General features: G+C 37.4%; 4 protein-coding genes across 7 annotated transcripts; all 4 read left to right on the top strand.

Moving 5' to 3' along the window:
• Positions 1–271: 271 nt before the first annotated feature.
• Positions 272–7,629, top strand: LOC123308618 (STE20-related kinase adapter protein alpha). Of its 2 annotated transcripts, none has more exons than XM_044891362.1 (7): positions 272–520; positions 575–722; positions 776–860; positions 3,589–3,770; positions 3,822–3,992; positions 5,679–5,894; positions 7,440–7,629. In XM_044891362.1, the coding sequence occupies exons 1-7, from the start codon at positions 344–346 to the stop codon at positions 7,535–7,537; spliced, it is 1,077 nt and encodes a 358-aa protein (XP_044747297.1). In that variant the 5' UTR covers positions 272–343; the 3' UTR covers positions 7,538–7,629. The 2 variants fall into 2 exon arrangements, with proteins under 2 accessions (XP_044747297.1, XP_044747296.1); XM_044891361.1 differs by having other exon boundaries at positions 273–520; positions 3,822–4,004.
• Positions 7,630–7,668: 39 nt separating this feature from the next.
• On the top strand, positions 7,669–10,617 carry LOC123308619. The gene is made up of 2 exons (XM_044891363.1): positions 7,669–9,193; positions 9,489–10,617. The coding sequence occupies exons 1-2, from the start codon at positions 8,185–8,187 to the stop codon at positions 9,542–9,544; spliced, it is 1,065 nt and encodes a 354-aa protein (XP_044747298.1). The 5' UTR covers positions 7,669–8,184; the 3' UTR covers positions 9,545–10,617.
• Positions 10,618–12,379: 1,762 nt separating this feature from the next.
• On the top strand, positions 12,380–20,433 carry LOC123308617 (ionotropic receptor 75a-like). Of its 3 annotated transcripts, XM_044891357.1 has the most exons (10): positions 12,380–13,535; positions 13,615–13,742; positions 15,139–15,299; positions 16,226–16,540; positions 17,387–17,508; positions 17,933–18,103; positions 18,416–18,645; positions 19,093–19,304; positions 19,560–19,840; positions 19,896–20,426. In XM_044891357.1, the coding sequence occupies exons 3-10, from the start codon at positions 15,198–15,200 to the stop codon at positions 20,164–20,166; spliced, it is 1,704 nt and encodes a 567-aa protein (XP_044747292.1). In that variant the 5' UTR covers positions 12,380–13,535; positions 13,615–13,742; positions 15,139–15,197; the 3' UTR covers positions 20,167–20,426. The 3 variants fall into 3 exon arrangements, with proteins under 3 accessions (XP_044747292.1, XP_044747291.1, XP_044747293.1); XM_044891356.1 differs by lacking the exons at positions 12,380–13,535; positions 13,615–13,742 and adding an exon at positions 14,347–14,485 and having other exon boundaries at positions 19,896–20,430; XM_044891358.1 differs by lacking the exons at positions 12,380–13,535; positions 13,615–13,742; positions 16,226–16,540 and adding an exon at positions 14,347–14,485 and having other exon boundaries at positions 19,896–20,433.
• Positions 20,434–22,102: 1,669 nt separating this feature from the next.
• LOC123306648 (coiled-coil domain-containing protein 12) lies at positions 22,103–22,968 on the top strand. The gene is made up of 2 exons (XM_044888746.1): positions 22,103–22,320; positions 22,414–22,968. The coding sequence occupies exons 1-2, from the start codon at positions 22,190–22,192 to the stop codon at positions 22,742–22,744; spliced, it is 462 nt and encodes a 153-aa protein (XP_044744681.1). The 5' UTR covers positions 22,103–22,189; the 3' UTR covers positions 22,745–22,968.
• Positions 22,969–23,070: the final 102 nt, after the last annotated feature.

The raw sequence follows: 23,070 nt of genomic DNA, 5'->3' as shown, positions 1-23,070 counted from the left end.
ATTATATATTTTTATTTTTAAAATCAATATAGTTTTGTCGCTATTTGAATATGAGGTTTTCGTTCCTAATCTTAATCTTTGGAATAGGTTGATTTTCAGTTTTCACAATACTGAACACACACCAAATACCAGGTTGTTTGAGGCTTAAAGAACATACCTGAAAGAGGCCTTAGAAAATATTTTTAATTTTCTACTAATGCCCTGTTAATAAAGAGTAAGATATTCTCTATGGTTCTGTTTCTGTGATTGTTCCCACAGAATACGAATAATCTACAATTCTGTGGTCTATTTTCAATGTTTTCATTCTATTTTTTATTTTGAAAAGTTTGGAAGGAAATTTTTAATGACACAATTTAGAGAAGACATCTCTGTTTATAGAATAATTTCGATTCTCGGAGGATGTTTTCAAAACAGGGCAATTGTAAATTTAGCAAAACATGTTCCATCTGATCGAATGTTAGCTGTGAAACGTTATCAGTTGGAAAAAATTCGAGATAGTTATTTATTAGACTTGATAGAGGTGAGCATGAGTCAAAATTTAATATTTTGGTGAATCAGGCTAATCATATTTCAGAAAGAAATAATTCTGACTCGACAATTGCAACATCCAAATATCATTAGTCTTCATACCGCCTTTGTTTACGGACCAGAAATATTTGTAATAAGTCCTCTGCAGGCCTATGGTTCTTGCAAATCTCTAATAAATTCACATTTCAATGAAGGTTATTATTTCACATTTCATTTCGAACATCGAATTTTATAAGAATATTTTCAGGACTACCAGAATTGGCCGTCATTCTGATATTAAGGGATGTAACTGAAGCAATATCTTATCTCCACAAGATTGGGTTTATTCATAGGTAAATTTCATACTTGTGTAAGCATGAAGCAGAAATTTGGTGCTTTTTCTAACATATTTTCTATGATCAAGCATATTAGAGAATACTAGTTTTGAACATCGAAATTTCGTGTCTAAACGTAATTCCTAGCTTGTGCTGTGGTAGTTTGCAGGTGAACTATCAAGTTAGCGTTTTGAATTTTGATATTAAAATTATCTACAAATTAGAAAAATGCATTCAATGGACAAGCAGAAAGCATTTACTATCTGATCCTACTTCAATATTGGGGAGAAAATATGAGAATGTGGAAATATTCTATTCATGAATGTTTCAGTGACTTCACTAAGTATTCCAATGTTACTATAGATTCTTATCAATCTTTCCAAAGTACTCTCGAGTCACAATATTAATTCCTGAATGATTTTCAAGAGTTTAAGGATATTCACCTGCTTCCCGATCCGATCCTCATCAATTTTAGTGTTCTGACTGGAAATCATCGAGTCACCATAGCTATTTACAAAATAAATTCAAGATGAACGAGGACAAAAGACAAAAAGTCTTTTTGTCCCATCTTTATGAGGATCGATTCAATCCTAATGTCCACTCAATTTGATATTATGTTTGAAAAGAGTCCAAAAATATCACCCTCAACGTAATGTTCCATACAAATAAAAATCAGCTTCTCAATCATGAGTAGGTACACTTACCTCACAAAATTAATTCAATGCAAATACTATATGTCATTGCCATATCTCCACTAAAGATCATCAATTGGATATTTAGGATTAAAATTAGTTGAAAATTGATGTGAATTGTGAGTTGAATAGGAAAAAATAATTTCCTTAATTTGAAGACTTGCAATTTTACTATTTTGGGTTATGGAACAAATTTGATCTTCTTAAAAAAGAAGGTAAAGAAAATTAATTCTTTGATATCAGTCGCGTCTCCATATGGAAACGATATATATCCAATCAACTAGAACTGGATATTTAGGGTTGAATAAACCAGAAGTGAAGAACACCCAAAAAAGATTTAATTCCTGCATAAGATTCTTTGTTTTAATGGACCCAGTAGGTCTATCCCAGGTTTTCTTCTGCTTAACTTTTGGTGGCCAAAAAAGTGACTTAAAAAGGTATTTTTATGGTTTTTCGGTTATATCTCCCTAGGAAAGCCCAGGTCCATATTACGGAAGTTATTGAAATCAATCTAAATCGAAACAAATTATTATTTCTCAAATTACTAAAAAAAAGCACCTGGAAGACAGATGGCATCCTTATTGCGTTTTTTCATGCGGAGTAGCTGATAAGGATTATTCCAGATTATTCATTTCGTTGTCGATCTGAAAAATATCTGATATATATCAAGAAATTATTATTCATGAGAGTTTAATCATATTTATACTGAAATTCTTTTCGAGTAACGACTAAACTTCATCAGAAGTGTGAAATATTGTTTAAGTTACAAATACCCTTTTTTAAGAGGTGAGTTTTGTATTTCTTATGTGAAAATGACAATTTTCACCAGACCCCAGCGTCTAAAAATAGCTTAAATATATTTTGTGGATCTGGTATTGTTTGCATTGAAGGGTTTTGGGTATTGAAAATACTTATCTGATATCGCCAATCAGACATTAAATTTTTCGAACTGCTGCAGCCATTTTGTGTTCTACTCTTTTGTCCCTTCTCTTAAATACCATAGTAGGAATTACTAACACCATTTTTTTGTGTGGAACTCTAATTTTTTGTATGTCATCTGAACATTGAAAATAACTGCTTGTTTCTTGATTTTCAAGGAGTTGAAAAGAACTTTGCTTTTTTTTCAAGTGAAAAAAGTAACGACTATTTTATGAAAAAACTTCATCTATCATAAGTAGATCCAACACCCTCAATACGATGGAAGAAAAACAAGTCATATAACCGAAAAACCTCGGTTATATGACCTTTGGTGCATTTTCAGGCACCAAAAGTTAAGCGCAACTTCCCTGAGGGGGAAAACCTAGGATATTTAATGAAGGCATTCAAATAATAATCTATTGAAAGCCAATACGCGCTTGATTCGACGAAGACATTAATGCTCTACAATTTTTCTGGTCTTATTCTGGTCAGCTCCATCATATATAAAGTAACTCACAGAATTCATATCTTTTCCGTATTTACTATTTCGGAGAAAATTTTGTGATCAATTTTGTGGTCCATTTTATTTTGAGTTATGCTACTTTTCATGCACAATAAGGGCATAAGGGAAGAGGGTAGTGGAGTTCTCAAATATCAACTGGCAGAAACGGATAGACCTTTTGATGCTAAGGGTTTTGTGGTCATTGATGGAACTTTTCCATTAGGGGGATAAAAACGAGTCACTTGATATCGTCTTATATAGGGTGATTAAAAATTTCAGGTCATAACTTTGGGAAGTAATAGTTCTAGAATCGAATAAACATACCGAAAATTCAGGCAATTTTACCTAAAGTCTTCCATTCAAATAGTGCTGAGTCCTTTCTAACATAGTTCTTATTCTACTTCTACCAACTTTTTTCGTAATATCTATCCTTTGTATTGTTTCCCTCTATTATTCCAATGTTTAGTTTGCTCCAATAAAGTCCATATCTCATTTCAAACAAAATGAAAATAATATTTTTATATGGTTGTCATTTATTTTTGGATTACGACAATCTCTAACATCAAACATTTTTATTATTTTCATACAAAGTTTAAACAAAGGTTCAGTCATTATTGCAATATTTTCCTTTTAGAGCCATACGAGCTAGTCATATTCTTATATCTGCTACAGGAAAAGCATGCTTAAGTGGGCTCCGATATGCCTGTTCAATCGTTAACAACGGGAAATGGCAGAAAGCCATTCATTCATTCCCATTGACTACTAAGTCAAATCTTAATTGGTTGAGCCCTGAGTTATTAGAACAAAATTTAAAAGGTTGGTTATTTTATCTGTTCGTTCAAGCTTACTATTTATAATGATTTTCAGGTTATAATGAAAAATCCGATATCTACAGTTTGGGCATGGTATGCTGTGAATTGGCAAATGGCAGAGAACCATTTGCCGAAGTGGATACTACTCTCATGCTTGTAGAAAAAGTGAGGGGATGTGCCCCAAGTTTGTTAGATTGCAATACTATCTTTTCAACTAGTGAAGATCGTGAGTGTCAAGGTTAGAATAAATACTCTGAATATTTTGAGTTAGATGATGATTTGAAAAATCACATAATTAAGGTTCAATAATATGGAGTAATTCATTCTCCACTACAAGACATGCAACTGCATGTCTTATCCAGGCATCCACGAGTCTGTTAAGGAAGTAGCATAATAATTCTCTATTCCTTATCGTGATTAAATTTTTTAATGAAAATAAATAAACCCTCGATGTTCATCTTTACATTCTATACTTTCTGTTTTCTATGTCACTTGTTATACAGAGTGGGTCATTGAATGAGACAGCAGCTCTATAGGTCGGCGGAACCGAATTATATAAAAACGCATCTACACGTCGATTTTTTATTCCAAGGGGCTTTAAAATGAGGTAGCATTTATTTCATTTTCCCTATTCAAAATATAGGGGTTGGGGTTGAAGCAATACGGTTTTGAATTTGATCTTAGGAGTTGTCCCCCTGGAATGAAAAATCGACGTGTCCGAGCGTTTTTATATAATTCGGTTCTGCTGACCCACAGAGCATCTGTACTGTTTTAATGGTCCACTCTGATCTATCCAATGTTGGCCGAGGTCTATAATTCGCGAAAAACTCAATAATTTTCTTTTTAAAGATGGGTTTTTCAATATTACCTAGAATACACGCTTTTTTCTTCTCAATTTAAACCGAGAACCACAAAAATTTTAATGTCTAGTTAAACACAACTAACAAAATACAGGGTGTTTTCAAAGGTGAGGCTTTTTTTTTGACAGAAGGTAGAACTCATCAAAATAAGTCGTTTCACCAAAAATTGTCTATATAAAATATCCAAGATGGCTGAGATACAACCCCTAGAAATTCGACAAAATTTCATTGAATTTTAAGTACGGGACTGTGGAAGGTAACTCCGGCAACGCAAAAACGAAACAAAACATAAACATATGCTGAACAATGAATGGTTCAGTACCAAGTTCAACGGATTAGATGCATCAAGTCACTTTTGAGAGAATCATAATTGTTGTATCGTGCAATTTAGGGTGAAAAAAAAATGTAGAAAATCGAGGCAGTTTCTTGAAAGTGCCTATGTTATGTTGAAAAAGTGCTATGATGTTTCCCCATTTCATCCCATTTTTACGACGATTGTTGGAAAGTTCGAACAAGAAGATTGTGATGCCCATTGGGAAAAAACTCGTGAATAATTTAGACGAATTTTATTGATGAGATTTTGAAGTAATATTCTTTTTTTTCACACTTGTGTCCTAAGTCTCTTCCGTCAGTAGGTATAGAAATGAGCCATTTCATAAAATCGTGTAAGTTACTAAAAAATACTGAGAAAAATTCGGCAATCCTAAGATTCCATTTTCATTACAACGTAAATATCGAACGTGACAATATACTAAACGAAAACATATGCATGGTCGAATCGATAAGTTTTTCCAATGCTTTGCGATAACTCAGTTAACAAACGGTCTAGGATCGAATTAGAATCTATTTCAGTATCATTTTCAATTTTTTTTTCAACTTTGTCATTTTGAAAGTTTTTAATGGGGGATTTTTGGTGAAACGCTTCGTTTTGACCAGTTCTACTTTCTGTTGAAAAAAAAGCCTCACATTTTAATACACCCTGTATATCAGAAAATATAAATATACTAAAAGTGGCCCAAAGACTTCATAATCATTCGTTTGAATAATTTCAGGTGACTGTGATGTTCCAGTTAGCTGGTCTAAGAGAAGATTCAATTCACATCTTCATGAGTTTTGTTACATTTGCTTGGAGAGGGAATCGTCTAATAGACCAAGTGCTGCTCAGTTGTTGCAACATCCTGTATTCAAGCTTATCAAGAAAGGAGCATCTTTACCTGAATTGCTGAAACCTGCCATACCTCTAAGCGATAAGGTGGCTTTCAATGGAGGTGTGTAAAATTTTTCATTAATTATCTGGAGGGACTTTTACGGACTGTATAAAATGTGCACGACAATAATACTTATTATGTGAGGAATTGATGAATTCTTCTATTTATTTTTTTTAACTCAACATTTCGATCCACACTTGTTGACAGATATATGATTGTCGTCGAATATGAAACCAACCAAATTTCAAACGCTTAGATCCACGGAACATTATTTATAACACGGGATCAGCCTCGCAGTTTTGCTCCTTCAGTTCAGCCAAACATAGGCGCAAGACAGTGTGGTTTTGTTTAGGTCTGGGCATCTTGGTACGATATTTACGATGTTGTCAAAGCGCTGAAAAATTACAATCTCGTTGTTAGAACTGTGTACATGGTGGGAAAAATTCGATGAATAGCATGAATAGCTCTGTAACTATAGGAGCTAGGAATAAATGAATGGCACGTTTCCGACCTCCATTTGCAAAAGATGGATGATGGCCAAAACCGCATCTCTCTTTCTTCTTTTGTTTTCAAGTTGTGAGTGAAAACTCATTTTTCGGCTCTTTGAATTGGTTCATCTATGTCGTAAAATTTCAGTGATATCGAAAAACAAATATGACACCCTGAAAACACTTTTTTTAAGTAGAATGCAGTGGCGTAAGATTTTTTCAGTATTGGTAACTTTAATTTTTTTAAATATAAATCCTATGTTATTTTTACATATTTCAGTCCCATATTTTTTTCTGATTCAAAATATATGATATACGTCATGTATTTAATTGTTCTTCCCATAGAAAAACTCAAAAACTAGTTTGGTCAAGTTGGGAGGTCATATTCATTGTTAATATGACAGTGAACATTATGCTTCTATGTTGTGTCAGGTTATGAGAGACTTTGGAGATCACTTTCATTCCGGATATTCGAAAAGTTGCTCGGATAATGAGGAAATTACGAGAATTTCCGTGACTACTTTATATTTACTTATACTAGTACTATCACAGCCGACTTTATTTTTGAAGGTGTTTGAAAAGGCTGTGGTACTGGTACTCTGATTACCTGCTAGTTGAAAAGGTTCCGGTTCATATTCATTTGAATTTATTTATTTATTCATTTTAAATAACATTTTCGAATTTATATCAGAAGGTATGAGAAGTGTTTGGAGCAAAGAGAAGGACACTTCCAAAAACTGAAACTCCTTTTAATGAATATCATGAAGTTAAGTTCCTCTAGTTCAGTTATGGCCGCATCAATTCAATGTTTATAGAGAATTAAATTAAAATCTGTTGAGATTCTGACTTATTTATCAATATTACTGTAATAAAATGGCAATTTCAGGATTTATAAACGAGTCCTAAGCCCGGTTGCACAGTTCAGGTTCAAGCTGAGTTCTAAGTTGATCAAAGATAAATTTTGATAGTTCCATTCAATTTTGCCAGGTTGAACTGGGTTTAACGTTGAAATCGGCTTAAGCTTGGACTGACCAACCGGACCTTAGTAATTTCCATCAATTCTTATCTCCTTATCAGTCATCTATGACACCCCCTGAAATAAGAATGCAATTTACAGAAGAAATGACTAATGTGGACCAGATCGAACATTTTTCGGATATGGACATGTCTCTTTATGATTGGGATTTCTCTCTAGATGAAAACGGAGAACATTGATAGTCTTCCCGAACATCACTGGATATACATTTTTGAATTGAAGATTTTATAACAAAAATTGTTGTAAATAAAGTTTAGAGAAGTATTGATAATTCACTTTTTTCAATAAAATAAACAGTTACAAGAGTAACCGGGCAAATTTGGGGTGAAGTACCAACCCGGCGCGTCTCCAGGTGGCGGATAGGAGAGGTCCCCAAGCTGATGATTACAGATGAAGCTGGGGTCTGTGGGACTATACGTCGGCTCGTAGTTTTAAAACACTATTGGCAGCCTTCTAAAATCCCACCGCGGACCAACTTCTCCTGCCCAGCTGTAGTGTCGTGGCTAAGGGCCTGCACAGGACTAACGATGCCGACTGTCGGATAGTCACTGACTAACGGCAGTTGACAAACCATGCAACCCTGTGTTGTGGGGGATCTTGCCTTAATCGGCCGGATCGAGAGGAGACAACCTCAGTAAAAACCCCAAGTTCAAGGTGGAACATCCTATGCCGACGAACTTGCTCTTGTAGTGACTCATTGGGTTAAGATGAGCCCCTAATAGGCGAACTCCGGACACCTGCCGCCCTCCGGTTTCACTAGGCTTACCAGGGTACGGGAGCACTGCCCTGGTGGACTCTTAGTTCTTCCCCTCTCGTGGGAACATAAATGGATACCCCAACTGAAAAACCAATTACTAATCCAGTCGAGACTGGGGAGGATCCAGTCCCGGCTGCACCCTCGAAAGAGGATAGTACAGAGGCTGGGACTATACCCGAATCTGATACTTTTAACCGAGAATTGGGGACGGAGGAGAAATCCGGAACCGCCCCAGAGGAAAGTAAAATTGAGACTACGACTGTCGGTGTTTCAAAGGAGTTGGAGAAACGTCATCTGCTTCCCCCTCGTAAACGCCTGTCGGGAGCATGTAGGAAACGCGTTAAACGTTTAGTGCAGTGTGGAACCGACCATGAAACGGCTGTAGCGATTGTTCTCCAAGCCAAAGAGATGTCTTTACACCTCCCGAAAATTGCAGCCAGGCTGCGCCAAGATCATAGCTCACTTGGGGGAAGTGCTAAAAAGCAGGTCGGGGGAATAGAAGTAGGCGTGATCGCATCGAATCCCCAAACCATGATGACCACCAATCAACTCGATATGCTGAAGACTGCCATCCTCAGACAAACCTTCTGCTGCAAACAAGAAGTGGGGACCCAGATTCGCTTCCTAGGCTGTACTTACAAACCAGGATGGCTACTTATAAAATGCGCGGATGAGGTTACCGTTTCTTGGCTCACCAAGTGCGTATCGCATCTCAATCCATGGGTTGGAGCCAGTCTTCGTGCAGTTCAGGGGGAAGAGCTGCCCAAGCCTCAAATTTGCATAGCGTATATCCCTGACCCCCCTTCTCGTGAACGTCCTTCTCCGAGTGAGGTGTTGGCAGGTCTGCGCTTCATGAACGCAAACCTGTCTACGTCTAATTGGGTGGTCCTGGAGCAGCAGGTTTCGGGGCCGGGCCGTATATGGACATTCTATATCGACGATAGCTCCATGCATGGGCTGAAGTCCTTGGACATGATGCCCTATTATGGTTTCGGAAGGGTCACCTTCCGTGTCATTGAAAAGGGCACAAATCCTTCAAAGATATGGACTTGTGGAAGCACTTCTGCCTCCTCTGCGGGTCAAGTGGGGGGCGCGGGAAATGAACCTGCCCCTACCACAGACAAAGGCCCATGCACTTAACTCTCAAAAAACCCAAAATGGCTGGTGAAACAGCCATTACGTTATAAGCCTGAAGAGTTGTTCGGCCCTTGTGATGACTCGGGTGTACGAATTCCTTCAGGCTTATCTACATCGTGCCAAGGTTGGATCATACAATCTTGGCAAGTCATCCAGGATGAGAGTATGGTATATACCTCATTCAGGAACCCAATTGTGGAATAATTAATCAAGGAGCACTTCTGCCTCCTCTGCGGGTCAAGTGGGGGGCGCGGGACATGAATCTGCCCCTACCACAGGCCCATGCACTTAACTCTCAAAAAACCCAAAATGGCTGGTGAAACAGCCATTACCTTATAAGCCTGAAGAGTTGTTCCGCCCTAGTGATGACTCGGGTGTACGAATTCCTTCAGGCTTATCTACAGCGTGCCAAGGTTGGATCATACAATCTTGGCAAGTCATCCAGGATGAGAGTATGGTATATACCTCATTCAGGAACCCAATTGTGGAATAATTAATCAAGGAGCACTTCTGCCTCCTCTGCGGGTCAAGTGGGAGGCGCGGGACATGAATCTGCCCCTACCACAGGCCCATGCACTTAACTCTCAAAAAACCCAAAATGGCTGGTGAAACAGCCATTACCTTATAAGCCTGAAGAGTTGTTCCGCCCTAGTGATGACTCGGGTGTACGAATTCCTTCAGGCTTATCTACAGCGTGCCAAGGTTGGATCATACAATCTTGGCAAGTCATCCAGGATGAGAGTATGATATATACCTCATTCAGGAACCCAATTGTGGAATAATTAATCAAGGAGCACTTCTGCCTCCTCTGCGGGTCAAGTGGGGGGCGCGGGACATGAATCTGCCCCTACCACAGGCCCATGCACTTAACTCTCAAAAAACCCAAAATGGCTGGTGAAACAGCCATTACCTTATAAGCCTGAAGAGTTGTTCCGCCCTAGTGATGACTCGGGTGTACGAATTCCTTCAGGCTTATCTACAGCGTGCCAAGGTTGGATCATACAATCTTGGCAAGTCATCCAGGATGAGAGTATGATATATACCTCATTCAGGAACCCAATTGTGGAATAATTAATCAAGGAGCACTTCTGCCTCCTCTGCGGGTCAAGTGGGGGGCGCGGGACATGAATCTGCCCCTACCACAGGCCCATGCACTTAACTCTAAAAAAACCCAAAATGGCTGGTGAAACAGCCATTACCTTATAAGCCTGAAGAGTTGTTCGGCCCTAGTGATGACTCGGGTGTACGAATTCCTTCAGGCTTATCTACATCGTGCCAAGGTTGGATCATACAATCTTGGCAAGTCATCCAGGATGAGAGTATGGTATATACCTCATTCAGGAACCCAATTGTGGAATAATTAATCAAGGAGCACTTCTGCCTCCTCTGCGGGTCAAGTGGGGGGCGCGGGACATGAATCTGCCCCTACCACAGGCCCATGCACTTAACTCTCAAAAAACCCAAAATGGCTGGTGAAACAGCCATTACCTTATAAGCCTGAAGAGTTGTTCCGCCCTAGTGATGACTCGGGTGTACGAATTCCTTCAGGCTTATCTACAGCGTGCCAAGGTTGGATCATACAATCTTGGCAAGTCATCCAGGATGAGAGTATGATATATACCTCATTCAGGAACCCAATTGTGGAATAATTAATCAAGGAGCACTTCTGCCTCCTCTGCGGGTCAAGTGGGGGGCGCGGGACATGAATCTGCCCCTACCACAGGCCCATGCACTTAACTCTCAAAAAACCCAAAATGGCTGGTGAAACAGCCATTACCTTATAAGCCTGAAGAGTTGTTCCGCCCTAGTGATGACTCGGGTGTACGAATTCCTTCAGGCTTATCTACAGCGTGCCAAGGTTGGATCATACAATCTTGGCAAGTCATCCAGGATGAGAGTATGATATATACCTCATTCAGGAACCCAATTGTGGAATAATTAATCAAGGAGCACTTCTGCCTCCTCTGCGGGTCAAGTGGGGGGCGCGGGACATGAATCTGCCCCTACCACAGGCCCATGCACTTAACTCTAAAAAAACCCAAAATGGCTGGTGAAACAGCCATTACCTTATAAGCCTGAAGAGTTGTTCGGCCCTAGTGATGACTCGGGTGTACGAATTCCTTCAGGCTTATCTACATCGTGCCAAGGTTGGATCATACAATCTTGGCAAGTCATCCAGGATGAGAGTATGGTATATACCTCATTCAGGAACCCAATTGTGGAATAATTAATCAAGGAGCACTTCTGCCTCCTCTGCGGGTCAAGTGGGGGGCGCGGGACATGAATCTGCCCCTACCACAGGCCCATGCACTTAACTCTCAAAAAACCCAAAATGGCTGGTGAAACAGCCATTACCTTATAAGCCTGAAGAGTTGTTCCGCCCTAGTGATGACTCGGGTGTACGAATTCCTTCAGGCTTATCTACAGCGTGCCAAGGTTGGATCATACAATCTTGGCAAGTCATCCAGGATGAGAGTATGGTATATACCTCATTCAGGAACCCAATTGTGGAATAATTAATCAAGGAGCACTTCTGCCTCCTCTGCGGGTCAAGTGGGAGGCGCGGGACATGAATCTGCCCCTACCACAGGCCCATGCACTTAACTCTCAAAAAACCCAAAATGGCTGGTGAAACAGCCATTACCTTATAAGCCTGAAGAGTTGTTCCGCCCTAGTGATGACTCGGGTGTACGAATTCCTTCAGGCTTATCTACAGCGTGCCAAGGTTGGATCATACAATCTTGGCAAGTCATCCAGGATGAGAGTATGGTATATACCTCATTCAGGAACCCAATTGTGGAATAATTAATCAAGGAGCACTTCTGCCTCCTCTGCGGGTCAAGTGGGAGGCGCGGGACATGAATCTGCCCCTACCACAGGCCCATGCACTTAACTCTCAAAAAACCCAAAATGGCTGGTGAAACAGCCATTACCTTATAAGCCTGAAGAGTTGTTCCGCCCTAGTGATGACTCGGGTGTACGAATTCCTTCAGGCTTATCTACAGCGTGCCAAGGTTGGATCATACAATCTTGGCAAGTCATCCAGGATGAGAGTATGATATATACCTCATTCAGGAACCCAATTGTGGAATAATTAATCAAGGAGCACTTCTGCCTCCTCTGCGGGTCAAGTGGGAGGCGCGGGACATGAATCTGCCCCTACCACAGGCCCATGCACTTAACTCTCAAAAAACCCAAAATGGCTGGTGAAACAGCCATTACCTTATAAGCCTGAAGAGTTGTTCCGCCCTAGTGATGACTCGGGTGTACGAATTCCTTCAGGCTTATCTACAGCGTGCCAAGGTTGGATCATACAATCTTGGCAAGTCATCCAGGATGAGAGTATGATATATACCTCATTCAGGAACCCAATTGTGGAATAATTAATCAAGGAGCACTTCTGCCTCCTCTGCGGGTCAAGTGGGGGGCGCGGGACATGAATCTGCCCCTACCACAGGCCCATGCACTTAACTCTCAAAAAACCCAAAATGGCTGGTGAAACAGCCATTACCTTATAAGCCTGAAGAGTTGTTCCGCCCTAGTGATGACTCGGGTGTACGAATTCCTTCAGGCTTATCTACAGCGTGCCAAGGTTGGATCATACAATCTTGGCAAGTCATCCAGGATGAGAGTATGATATATACCTCATTCAGGAACCCAATTGTGGAATAATTAATCAAGGAGCACTTCTGCCTCCTCTGCGGGTCAAGTGGGGGGCGCGGGACATGAATCTGCCCCTACCACAGGCCCATGCACTTAACTCTCAAAAAACCCAAAATGGCTGGTGAAACAGCCATTACCTTATAAGCCTGAAGAGTTGTTCCGCCCTAGTGATGACTCGGGTGTACGAATTCCTTCAGGCTTATCTACAGCGTGCCAAGGTTGGATCATACAATCTTGGCAAGTCATCCAGGATGAGAGTATGATATATACCTCATTCAGGAACCCAATTGTGGAATAATTAATCAAGGAGCACTTCTGCCTCCTCTGCGGGTCAAGTGGGGGGCGCGGGACATGAATCTGCCCCTACCACAGGCCCATGCACTTAACTCTAAAAAAACCCAAAATGGCTGGTGAAACAGCCATTACCTTATAAGCCTGAAGAGTTGTTCGGCCCTAGTGATGACTCGGGTGTACGAATTCCTTCAGGCTTATCTACATCTTGCCAAGGTTGGATCATACAATCTTGGCAAGTCATCCAGGATGAGAGTATGATATATACCTCATTCAGGAACCCAATTGAGGAATAATTAATTAAGCAATTAAGGAGCCTACCTGGCAAGGTAATATGACACGGTTCTGGAAAAAATACCAGAACCTGCATCGTTATCGGGAACAATATTGAAATTTTTATTTTGACAGGTTTCTGCTACAGAAATGATAGTTCAAGCCTGGTGAACCTTCCCATGGGTACAGGCAACCAAGAAGTTGAACTCATTTTGCAAATTTCCATCATAAAACATGTAGGAGCAAGGATCTCAATGAAAAAGGTGAGTACCTTCTCGATTTAACTAATTTAAATTTTTTTCCATAATCAAATCTGGTAAACCATCGCCTCTTAGTTAAGACGCAAGAGTGGTTGGTAGAAAAACCCTAAGTTGCTCAAGTGTCCAATCAACGAAAATGTCAGTGATAGATTCTCCTGAATCAAAAAATGTTTATTCTACCATCGATTTTATGTTACTGTATAAAAATGTTGTGCTGTACTTTTTTTTGTTACGAAAATGAATTTCAATCGATATCCAAAATGAAATGTGTATAATATTCGTTCAGTCAAAAATAAAATGATTAGATTTCGAATTTGATAGCCTAGTAGCTAGCTCTTCTGTTTAATAAAACAAGGTGGAGAAAATCTACGTGATTCGATGAGAAAAACCCTGGGAATCCAAATTATCGCCGAATTATACATGACTGCATGCATATGATTTTTGACAAGAAAATGGATGTCTAGAATGAAAATCGTCCCTCTCAATCGTTACTAATTATGCCCCAATTACGATTAGAAATTGAAACGAAATTAGTGCTGTAATGATGTAATGCTGCAGCAATTTATAATAGTTTTGTTTCAGCTCTCAACTTATTTCATATCATTTCTTTCGAGCAATGATGAGATTCGCTCTTTTAATCTTATACTTCAAAATCGCTTTGGGTTTCAACCCTTCTTTGATTCGGGACTTTTGTGACATGAAACATTCATCAATGGTAACAGTATTCAGTTGTAGTTCTAATAGAGGTGAGCTTTTCATCCTGGTTTCTCTCGATTCAGGTTGTTCAGGAATGAGAACTTTTTTAAAGTAATTTCTTCAAGAAATAATGAGATACGTTCCTGGATAGTCGATAAGAAGTGTAGAGGATATAACGTTTTTGAAATTGATTTTTTTCTTTTGTTATTTAGGGTCATGCAACAAGCGCTCCTCGGGCCAATTTTTTTCTTCTTCATCCACGATACGATCTCTACAAAATGAAAAAATTCCAGCCACACAGGGTGTTCCGTTTTGCCAGGGCAGGCTTTGTTTTTTCTTATGGCAAACGGCATTTTTTTATGAATTATCCCGTTTTCACTTCGAAAACTGGGGTATTATCATCGTATTATCAATACTACAGTGATTCCAACTTGTTAGAGTCACTGTAATCAATACTTCCAAACTCTACTAATTTATTTAGCCATTTTCCAAAGAGAGTTGCTCTGAAGAAGTCCGGTCGAAACCATGGTCTGCATATACTGTGAATTTATTTAGATACTTATGGTGTTATTTTTTTGAATAAATTTATTTAAATCATATCAGTTTTACATGTAGATGGTCCCGGTACTAGCTCACATATGATTTATTTTATATATCGGTCTCCATTCAGACTGAGAGAACTACATTCATATGTTTTTTGCAGATAATGTGAAACTTTTCAAGAAAATTTCCGAAAATACCCTTCGTGCAAAAATTGTTCAGATGGCGAATGATTTGTCTTCTCAAAGAGATTTGGCATTACATCAGAGAATGGCATTGGTCATGGATGGAGATTGTGAAAATTCTCGACAATACGTGGAAGTTGTAAGTTTTCTTTTGATCTTACATCATCGTTGAATATATTTTCTTTAACAGCCTCATATAAGTATTTTCAGTTTTTTTTTTAAGGGGCAGTGTCAGGGATTTATCTATATATCTATTGAGTTTTTAGTTGGAATAATATGGAGAAAATCAAATGTCATCTCAAATAATTCATTGAATATTGAAACCATCCAATAATTGTCATTTCAAAAATCCACTCTCGTACCAATTTTAAATAAAATGGTTCGCCATATATCAGAATTCATCAACCATCATTACATAACGCATCGTCCTCGAAATGATCAATTCTTGTAACATTCAGTTCAAAAAAACGGAATGACAACATTCGATTGTATTGTTTAAAAAAGAAATTGCAACATTTTACCGTAAAAGACTTATGAACGGAAGCAGATAAAATAATAGCATACTAAGATTTTGAAAAATATGAAATTGAACTATTGAAAACTTTAATTATCAATATTATCCGTTGACAAATCTAAAATGCTAGAGATTAATCTCCACTCACAAGGAGCCTTAGGATTTCGGTGTAATCTTTCTTTTGCTACGAGCTACGAACTTTTTAAATACGCCCTTGTCCCCCTGTCGCTTATGGATTACTCGAGAATACCTTACCAATCTGGAATCTTCGTAAATTCATTTAGATACCTATAGTTATTGAGTAGTCAATTTGTATAAAGATAACTCATAATTAGTATTTATGGTGGTAATGGTTTAGTCACAGCACAAGTGGTTCAATACTTAATGGCACTATGAAAGCATCCAAATAAATTAATAACATTTGTATCGATTTTTATCGATTGTGAAAAGTGATGATACCTCGATATGTAACTACCCTTAAACAACAGTAAAATTTTAGTTAATATTGCATTATTGCATATGTAATATTTGATTTCATTTTATACTTTCAGTTAAGCCAGCAAGGATTTTTCTATGAGAAATACTTCTGGCTAATTACAGTGCAAGACGTCGAAAGACTCGAAAATTTGTTTCAAACTTCAAGCATTTTCGTCAACGCAGATATTTTGTCAGTGACAGAGTGTAGCGAGGATATTGAGCAATGTGTATTCGAAATTTATAACCCTTCCAACAGACACGGAGGATCACTGAAAATAAGTAAAATAGGATCGTACGATCCTGAGATGGGTTTCAATATCTCCGTTGGTAGAGAAAAATACTGGCGACGAAGAAATATGACTGGTCTCACCTTCAAATCTGCCATAGTGGTGAGGTTTATGTTTGATGTTGTCCAAAATTATCATCAGTATAGAGGTTTAGATTCATTATAAATTTGATGTGGAGAGCCTTGAAGTGGAAGGCATGCACCCTTTTGTGAATATTTCCATTTTCACTTCAATTTTTGAATCTTTTATCATCTATTTGTCAAGATATTTCATTCGAATTTTCGAAATTTTGTGGTCCCGAAGTATACAGAGTACAGTAGAGCACCTTTTTGATGAAAACATTTCATCTGAGACATTAACGATTGAATTCTGTTTATGCTGGACGGTAACTTATAACCATATCCCTGTAGGGTTCTGACCAGTAGAAAAATATAAAAATTTAAGATTTTAAGGCCGGCTTATGCTTTCCGGTAACTTCAACTTTTATACGCTGGCGTATTATTGCAGTTTTACATCATGAAACATGAAAATTTCAAGTTTGTTTCTAGAACTATGGATTTAGGGAATGTTACCAGCCAGCATTAACTATGCCTTATGGTGCAGAACCTTTAGTTGTCTGAAGTTCTGTTTATGATATTTAATTTGTTTATACTCGATCATATTCCTTCCATTCACAAAATGTTACAGAAATTTTGTGCCTTAATTTCGCACAAAGGGTTTATTCTTCATTGAATTAAACGGTTTCAAATATTAAGTTGTCTTTACTATGAAGCTATTTTTTATAGAAACTATCTTTGGATTGTTGTGCCGAACAAACTGGGTCCTCTTATGTTATTTTTTTTGTTAAATTGTTCATTTATATATGTATGTACCTATGAATTTTATCAAACAAGATTTGATCCTCATGCTTGTAGTAAGAAGATGATTGATTTTTCTTACTATTTTCAGACGCCCAAACCCGTAGATGACCTGGATGCATATCTGGCGAATGAGAAAAACAGACAAATTAATTCGATGCATAGATTTCAGAGCGTCACAATACGGCATTGCAGGGATTTCTACAATTTTTCGTAAGTTTAGCATTTTTTTTTTAAATTTGAAATGAATTTCAATCATCATTGATATTCGAGATGTGCGAGATGTAATTTGCATATTTTCTTCAAAATTCATTCACAAGAATCGTTTTAAGTGGCCTCTGTGAATTTAATGTGCGCACAGTATGCGTATTTGGTAACTGTGTTTGGTAATTGACCAATGTTCAATTCATTCTTCTGTTGTTTGTATCCTTGAATTATGTAGCAATAATAAACTCAGTATTGGGAACGCATCAAAAATAAGACTTTTATTGATAATATAAAGCACCAAATTAATTGTCGCAAAAACCATGGTCCGATTAAAAACGCAAGCTTCAACTAGTTTATTATAGAGTTTAGCAGCTAAAAAAAAAGAAAAGATCAGACTAGGAAGCATAATCACATAATATTATCACGATAGAATCATCATGCAGCGTACCAATTCTTGGGGTTACAAGCAAGCCAATGGAAAATTCGATGGACTAGTGAGTCTACTAGAAAATAATTTAATAGACTTTGGAAGTTCTCCGTTACTTTTCAAAGAGGATCGTTTGCCCTTCGTGGATTATAGTTATGGAAATTGGAAACTCAGGTAAGTGATACCATTTACTCAAATGAATCAATATTAGCTATCGTTGTTAACAAGTCGACTCTAGACTTCTATGCCCAAATGACTACAACCAGTGTTCGGTAGATATCACCATTTAGATGGAAGGGGACAAAATTATACAGTGTTCGTTTTACGATATTTCGTTTAGTATTTTACACTTTTAGAGTTTCATTTTTCTGATATTTTGATATTGAGCCATATCTTATTCTTGCTATCTTCATTTTTCTTGCACTTACCTCCTAGAATCTTCATTCAAAGAACAAACCGATGATGATTTTGCTATTCACTTTTTAGATCTGCCTTCATTTTCAAAAAACCCAAAAGAGTGGCTGACTCTTATAATATATTCTTGCGACCTTTGGATACCAAAGTTTGGATTCTGATTTTGATATTTATGGGAATTATCCTGATCAATCTGAAGATCTCATTTGGAATGGGATCGGTCATTTCTTCCCATGAATCTAGAGTGGATTCGAGTTGGAGCATGTTGGTACTTTTTATCATCGGGGCGTTTTGTCAGCAAGGTATTGATCACAGATTTCAATGTATTAGGTACTTAATCATTCATGACAGTAAATTAATACACTAATTAAATATATACATAACGTATGTTGTTCTTTATTATGTTATCAAAACATATTGCAATAGTGTTTAACTGCCATATTAATTCTCTTTTCGCATAATATAACCAGTAAAATTTACGTCAATCAATTTATTACGCCTACTACTCTTCCACTAAACAGTTAGCCTGCAATAATCCTGCGACAGCCTATATAAGTAAGGGTTCTACATTTTAAAGCAGGTTGCGTTGCACTGTGGCATCTATTATGCCCCTGTATAAGGATTGTATAAGCGCGTTGCGTGTATATTATGTTGATTGAAAAGAGCTCAATACAGCGAAACCAAGGACTAATTAGAATAAGATTCAGAATGGTCTAGATCTTGCTGGTTTAAATATGAATTTGTTTCAGGTGCGACATGCTTTCCCCTTTCTTTGAGTTCGAGAATATTATCTATTTTCGTTTTCATTTTCTGTATTTTGATATACCAGTTCTATTCGGCAAGTATCGTTTCTTATATCCTTTTGGATCCACCCAGCTCTATAACTAATCTGCAGGACCTCCTGGATAGTAACTTAGAGGCTGGAATAGAGGATATTCTCATCGATAGAAATTATTTTGTGGTACGTGAAATTTCATTTATACGGGGTGGTGGGGTGTTTATGAATGACTGAAAATTTTATATTCTATACCGTCCAAAAAATATGAAATTCGGCAAAATGAGACGCCTTCTTCGATGTTACGATCATTTATTTCATATACATTTTTTTACAAAAACGCTTTATATTTTACACTTATGTATATTATTTCTGAAATCAAAGGGATTTCTGCAGTAGCCTTGTATTTAAACAAATTACATTTGTATCAATTATTTCCAGCAAACCAAAGACCCAGTGGCAATCCAACTTTACAATAAAAAAGTCAACAAGTTGATGGCCAACAACGACACTGGTTTTTATGAACCGTCCCTTGGGTTAGCCTTGGTAAAAGAAGGTGGTTTTGCATTTCACGTGGAAACCAGTACCGCATATCCCATCATACAGAACGCATTTTCTAATCAGGATATTTGCGACTTGGAGGAAATTCAGATGTATCGTACTCAACCAATGCATACGAACTTGCCAAAGTACTCGCCTTTCAAGGAAATGCTATCTTATTGGTCAGTAGTATTCCTGGCTATTTCCGAAGTCCTTGAATTTGAAAATTTCTTTCAGCATGTTGAGACTAGTCGAAGATGGGATCTTGTTTCGACTGAGGCGTTTTTGGGATGCCAACAAGCCTGAATGTATTGAAACTGCAAAGAAAATTGAAATTCGGGTTTCATTCAAAGAATTCTCGTTTGGTATCATTATTTTCACAACAGGATTCTCGATTGCCTTAGCGATTTTATTGATGGAATATTTATATTTCAACAGATATAGAATTGGAGAAAAAATTAAGGGAATGAAAATGAAGAAATTGTTTCTCAAAAAAAATTCCTCTTGAAATTATAGACACATATGTAGTGAGTAAATTGCATTATATTTGTAATGTTAAAATCAAGAAGTTTAAAATCAGAGGGTTTCAACGGAAATCATCTTGAATTTATCACTCTGTGAATGAAATAATCAGCAGTCACTAGATTTGAATATAATTTTTTTCTGACTATATAACTGAATTGAAGATAACAGATAATTAATTTATAGCTATCCATACAATTCATTCTAAGTAGGTTCTCTTTCATACTTGATTTTGTGTTATATTTTTTGTTTTGCTCTATAAAAAGATATTTGTTATTTCATTTCAAAATTTAGCATATGTTGAATTATTTAAATATTGAATAATTCATAATAAACAGTTGCTTGTATTTAGAATTGATCTGTATTTTCTAAACAAATGCATTTCTTTATTCATTAACTTTAAGAACTGTGTTATCATGTTTGTTTTCATATTGTGTAAATAAATTCTGTTTTCTAAAGAGTAACAACTTTTATTACCTCTTGCCTGCTTGTTCATAGGACCAAGAAAATAGACATGTCTGAATTTTAATTTTTGAACCGAAAAGGTCCTTAAATGAGGAGGTTCATTGTTGGAGAATTCGCTGGCAAAAATGTCGGTCTCCTCGTAAACAGTCTCCTGAAAGAAAAGAGGGTAGGTCTACATTAGGTAGGGAGAGGCCAAGGAGCTTGAAACTTGAGTATGAGCTCCTTGAGTTGAAGGTGGGAATCCGCATCATCATTTCCTTAGTCTAGTTGCACACACACCGATTTTGGACGGCCCGGAATAAAATCGGCCGATATTTTATCGGTAGCAGTTGCTAGCACACTAACCGGATTTTTACCGTCCAAACGATCAGCCAACTAAAGTCGACTGAAATGGTCGGTAAAAAACATTGAACTCAAGAAAGAACTCCTTCTTGAGTTCAATGGTAAACAATCGGTGCTTGTACAAACATGTACTTAGTCACGTACGCCACTACATCCCGGTTTTGCCGGTATTGGACGGTTTCTCACCGGCATTTTACCGTCACCGATCAGTGGTCGGCGTATGTGCAAGGTCCCGTTCCCACACGTGGTTCACTATTGGAATTTGGACGACCGATATAAAATCGGCCGTCCAAAATCGGTGTGTGTGCAACTAGGCTTAGTGTGCGAAATCCACATTCCAGTTTTTTTCCGTACCTTTTAAAAAAATAGTGAATTGAATGGAAACCTAAGTGTGAAGCAGCAATACAAAATCCTGTGACAACCCGTTAATGAAAATGATTTCATCTCATTTCAATGAAAAAATTTCTTTATTTCAGGAACTATATCCTTCTGAAGGATAAGAAGGGCCAGAACCTTCAAAACTTTCATTTCAGGCCCATGTTCTAGTTTTAAGATTCATATATATGATTTTCGTAAATACTAGGAGAATAATTAGTCAAGTTCAAAAAAGAAGATGGGCGAATAAAGAAGCCTTCTTTATTCAATGGTAATTGTTATCGCCCTGGTTACGAAATTGAAATTTGAACACGCGCGCAAAAGCTCCTGAGGATCCTGAGATTTCAACTCGAAAATATACAGGAGGTGTAATTCAGTTCAAAGACGATTGAAAGGCTAATGACGTAGAAGGTGGCAAGGTCAATGCTCCGACAGAACTCGATTCGTTAACAGTGGCGTAGCATAGACAATGGGTGAAGTTGTTAAAAAGATAATTCAAAATACCTTCAACTCTTGTGCAAAAATGTAGCTACGCCAATGCGCGATAGTTTGCCAAAGAGAAATTTTCTCTTTGGTGTGGCGTGTGGCGACGCCGAAGTGAGCCGAGTACCTCCCTCCTTTGTTTTATTCAAAGATTATATTATGCAAATGTAATATTATAACTTTTATCCTTGTTTATATAAACAAGGCTTTTATGTAATATCTTTGGTTTTATTTATTTTTGTTCTATGTTCAATGCATAGACTTATCTATGGTTCAATGTTGTTGAGGTTAGAGTTGTTTATGTTTGAAAAATTCACTCAAATATTTTCTTTAAATAAATTGTAATGGAAATTGAAGGCGAAATATCACAATTGGAGAAGCAAGCACTGACACGAAAAGAAAGATTGAATCAGCTTAAAAGGAAACATAAACCTGATGATGAATCTAATAACAAAACAGATTATTCATTACCAAAGTAAGTATTCAGTTCTGGTACCCAGATCTGCAACGTTTCATCATATTCAAATTGAGGGGTTACTTCTTGAGACATTTTTCATGTTTTTAATAGGCCCAAATTCAGGAGTTACAAACCAGAACACGAAGAATTGAGTAAACATAAACTACCTGATGCGAAACCAGAAGACTTAACAGAAGAAGTTAAAACCCAACTGGAATCTGCTAAAGAAAGTATTATAATAGATAATTTAGATTTATCTACTCTTGCGCCTCGTAAACAAGACTGGGATTTGAAAAGAGATCTTGCTAAAGAACTTGAAATTCTAGAGAAAAGAACTCAGAAATCCATTGCTGAGCTCATAAGAGACGAACTAAAGAAGAGGCAGAATTTAGCGGATGTGGCAAATATGGATATGCCAGGATCAAAATTAGTGACATCTTAGTACACATAAGAAAGGCGCATTTCTGGAGCAGTGAATTTTTCCTAATATAGCTAGTTTCAAAGAAGTGCATAGTAGGAACTAGTATCTGAAGGGACAGCAGAATGATATTTATGATAGTTTTGTCAAGGAATGATTTTATTCAGAATCACATTCTGATATTGTGATTTCGTTAACTGAAAAGTTTGTTGAACATATCTACATTAAATCTTTACTTACATATAAAACTTGCAGTTTGTTCTTGCTATTGAATTTTAGATTAGAAAAAATTTATAACTTTTCAAATAATAGGGCTGGGTATTTATATTTCAGGCGAAAATGATTGATTA

This window comes from Coccinella septempunctata, chromosome 2 (genome assembly GCF_907165205.1).
Source record: "Coccinella septempunctata chromosome 2, icCocSept1.1, whole genome shotgun sequence".
Taxonomy (NCBI): domain Eukaryota; kingdom Metazoa; phylum Arthropoda; class Insecta; order Coleoptera; family Coccinellidae; genus Coccinella; species Coccinella septempunctata.
Note: the sequence above shows the minus strand (reverse complement) of the source record. Positions and strands in the feature narration are given on the sequence as shown.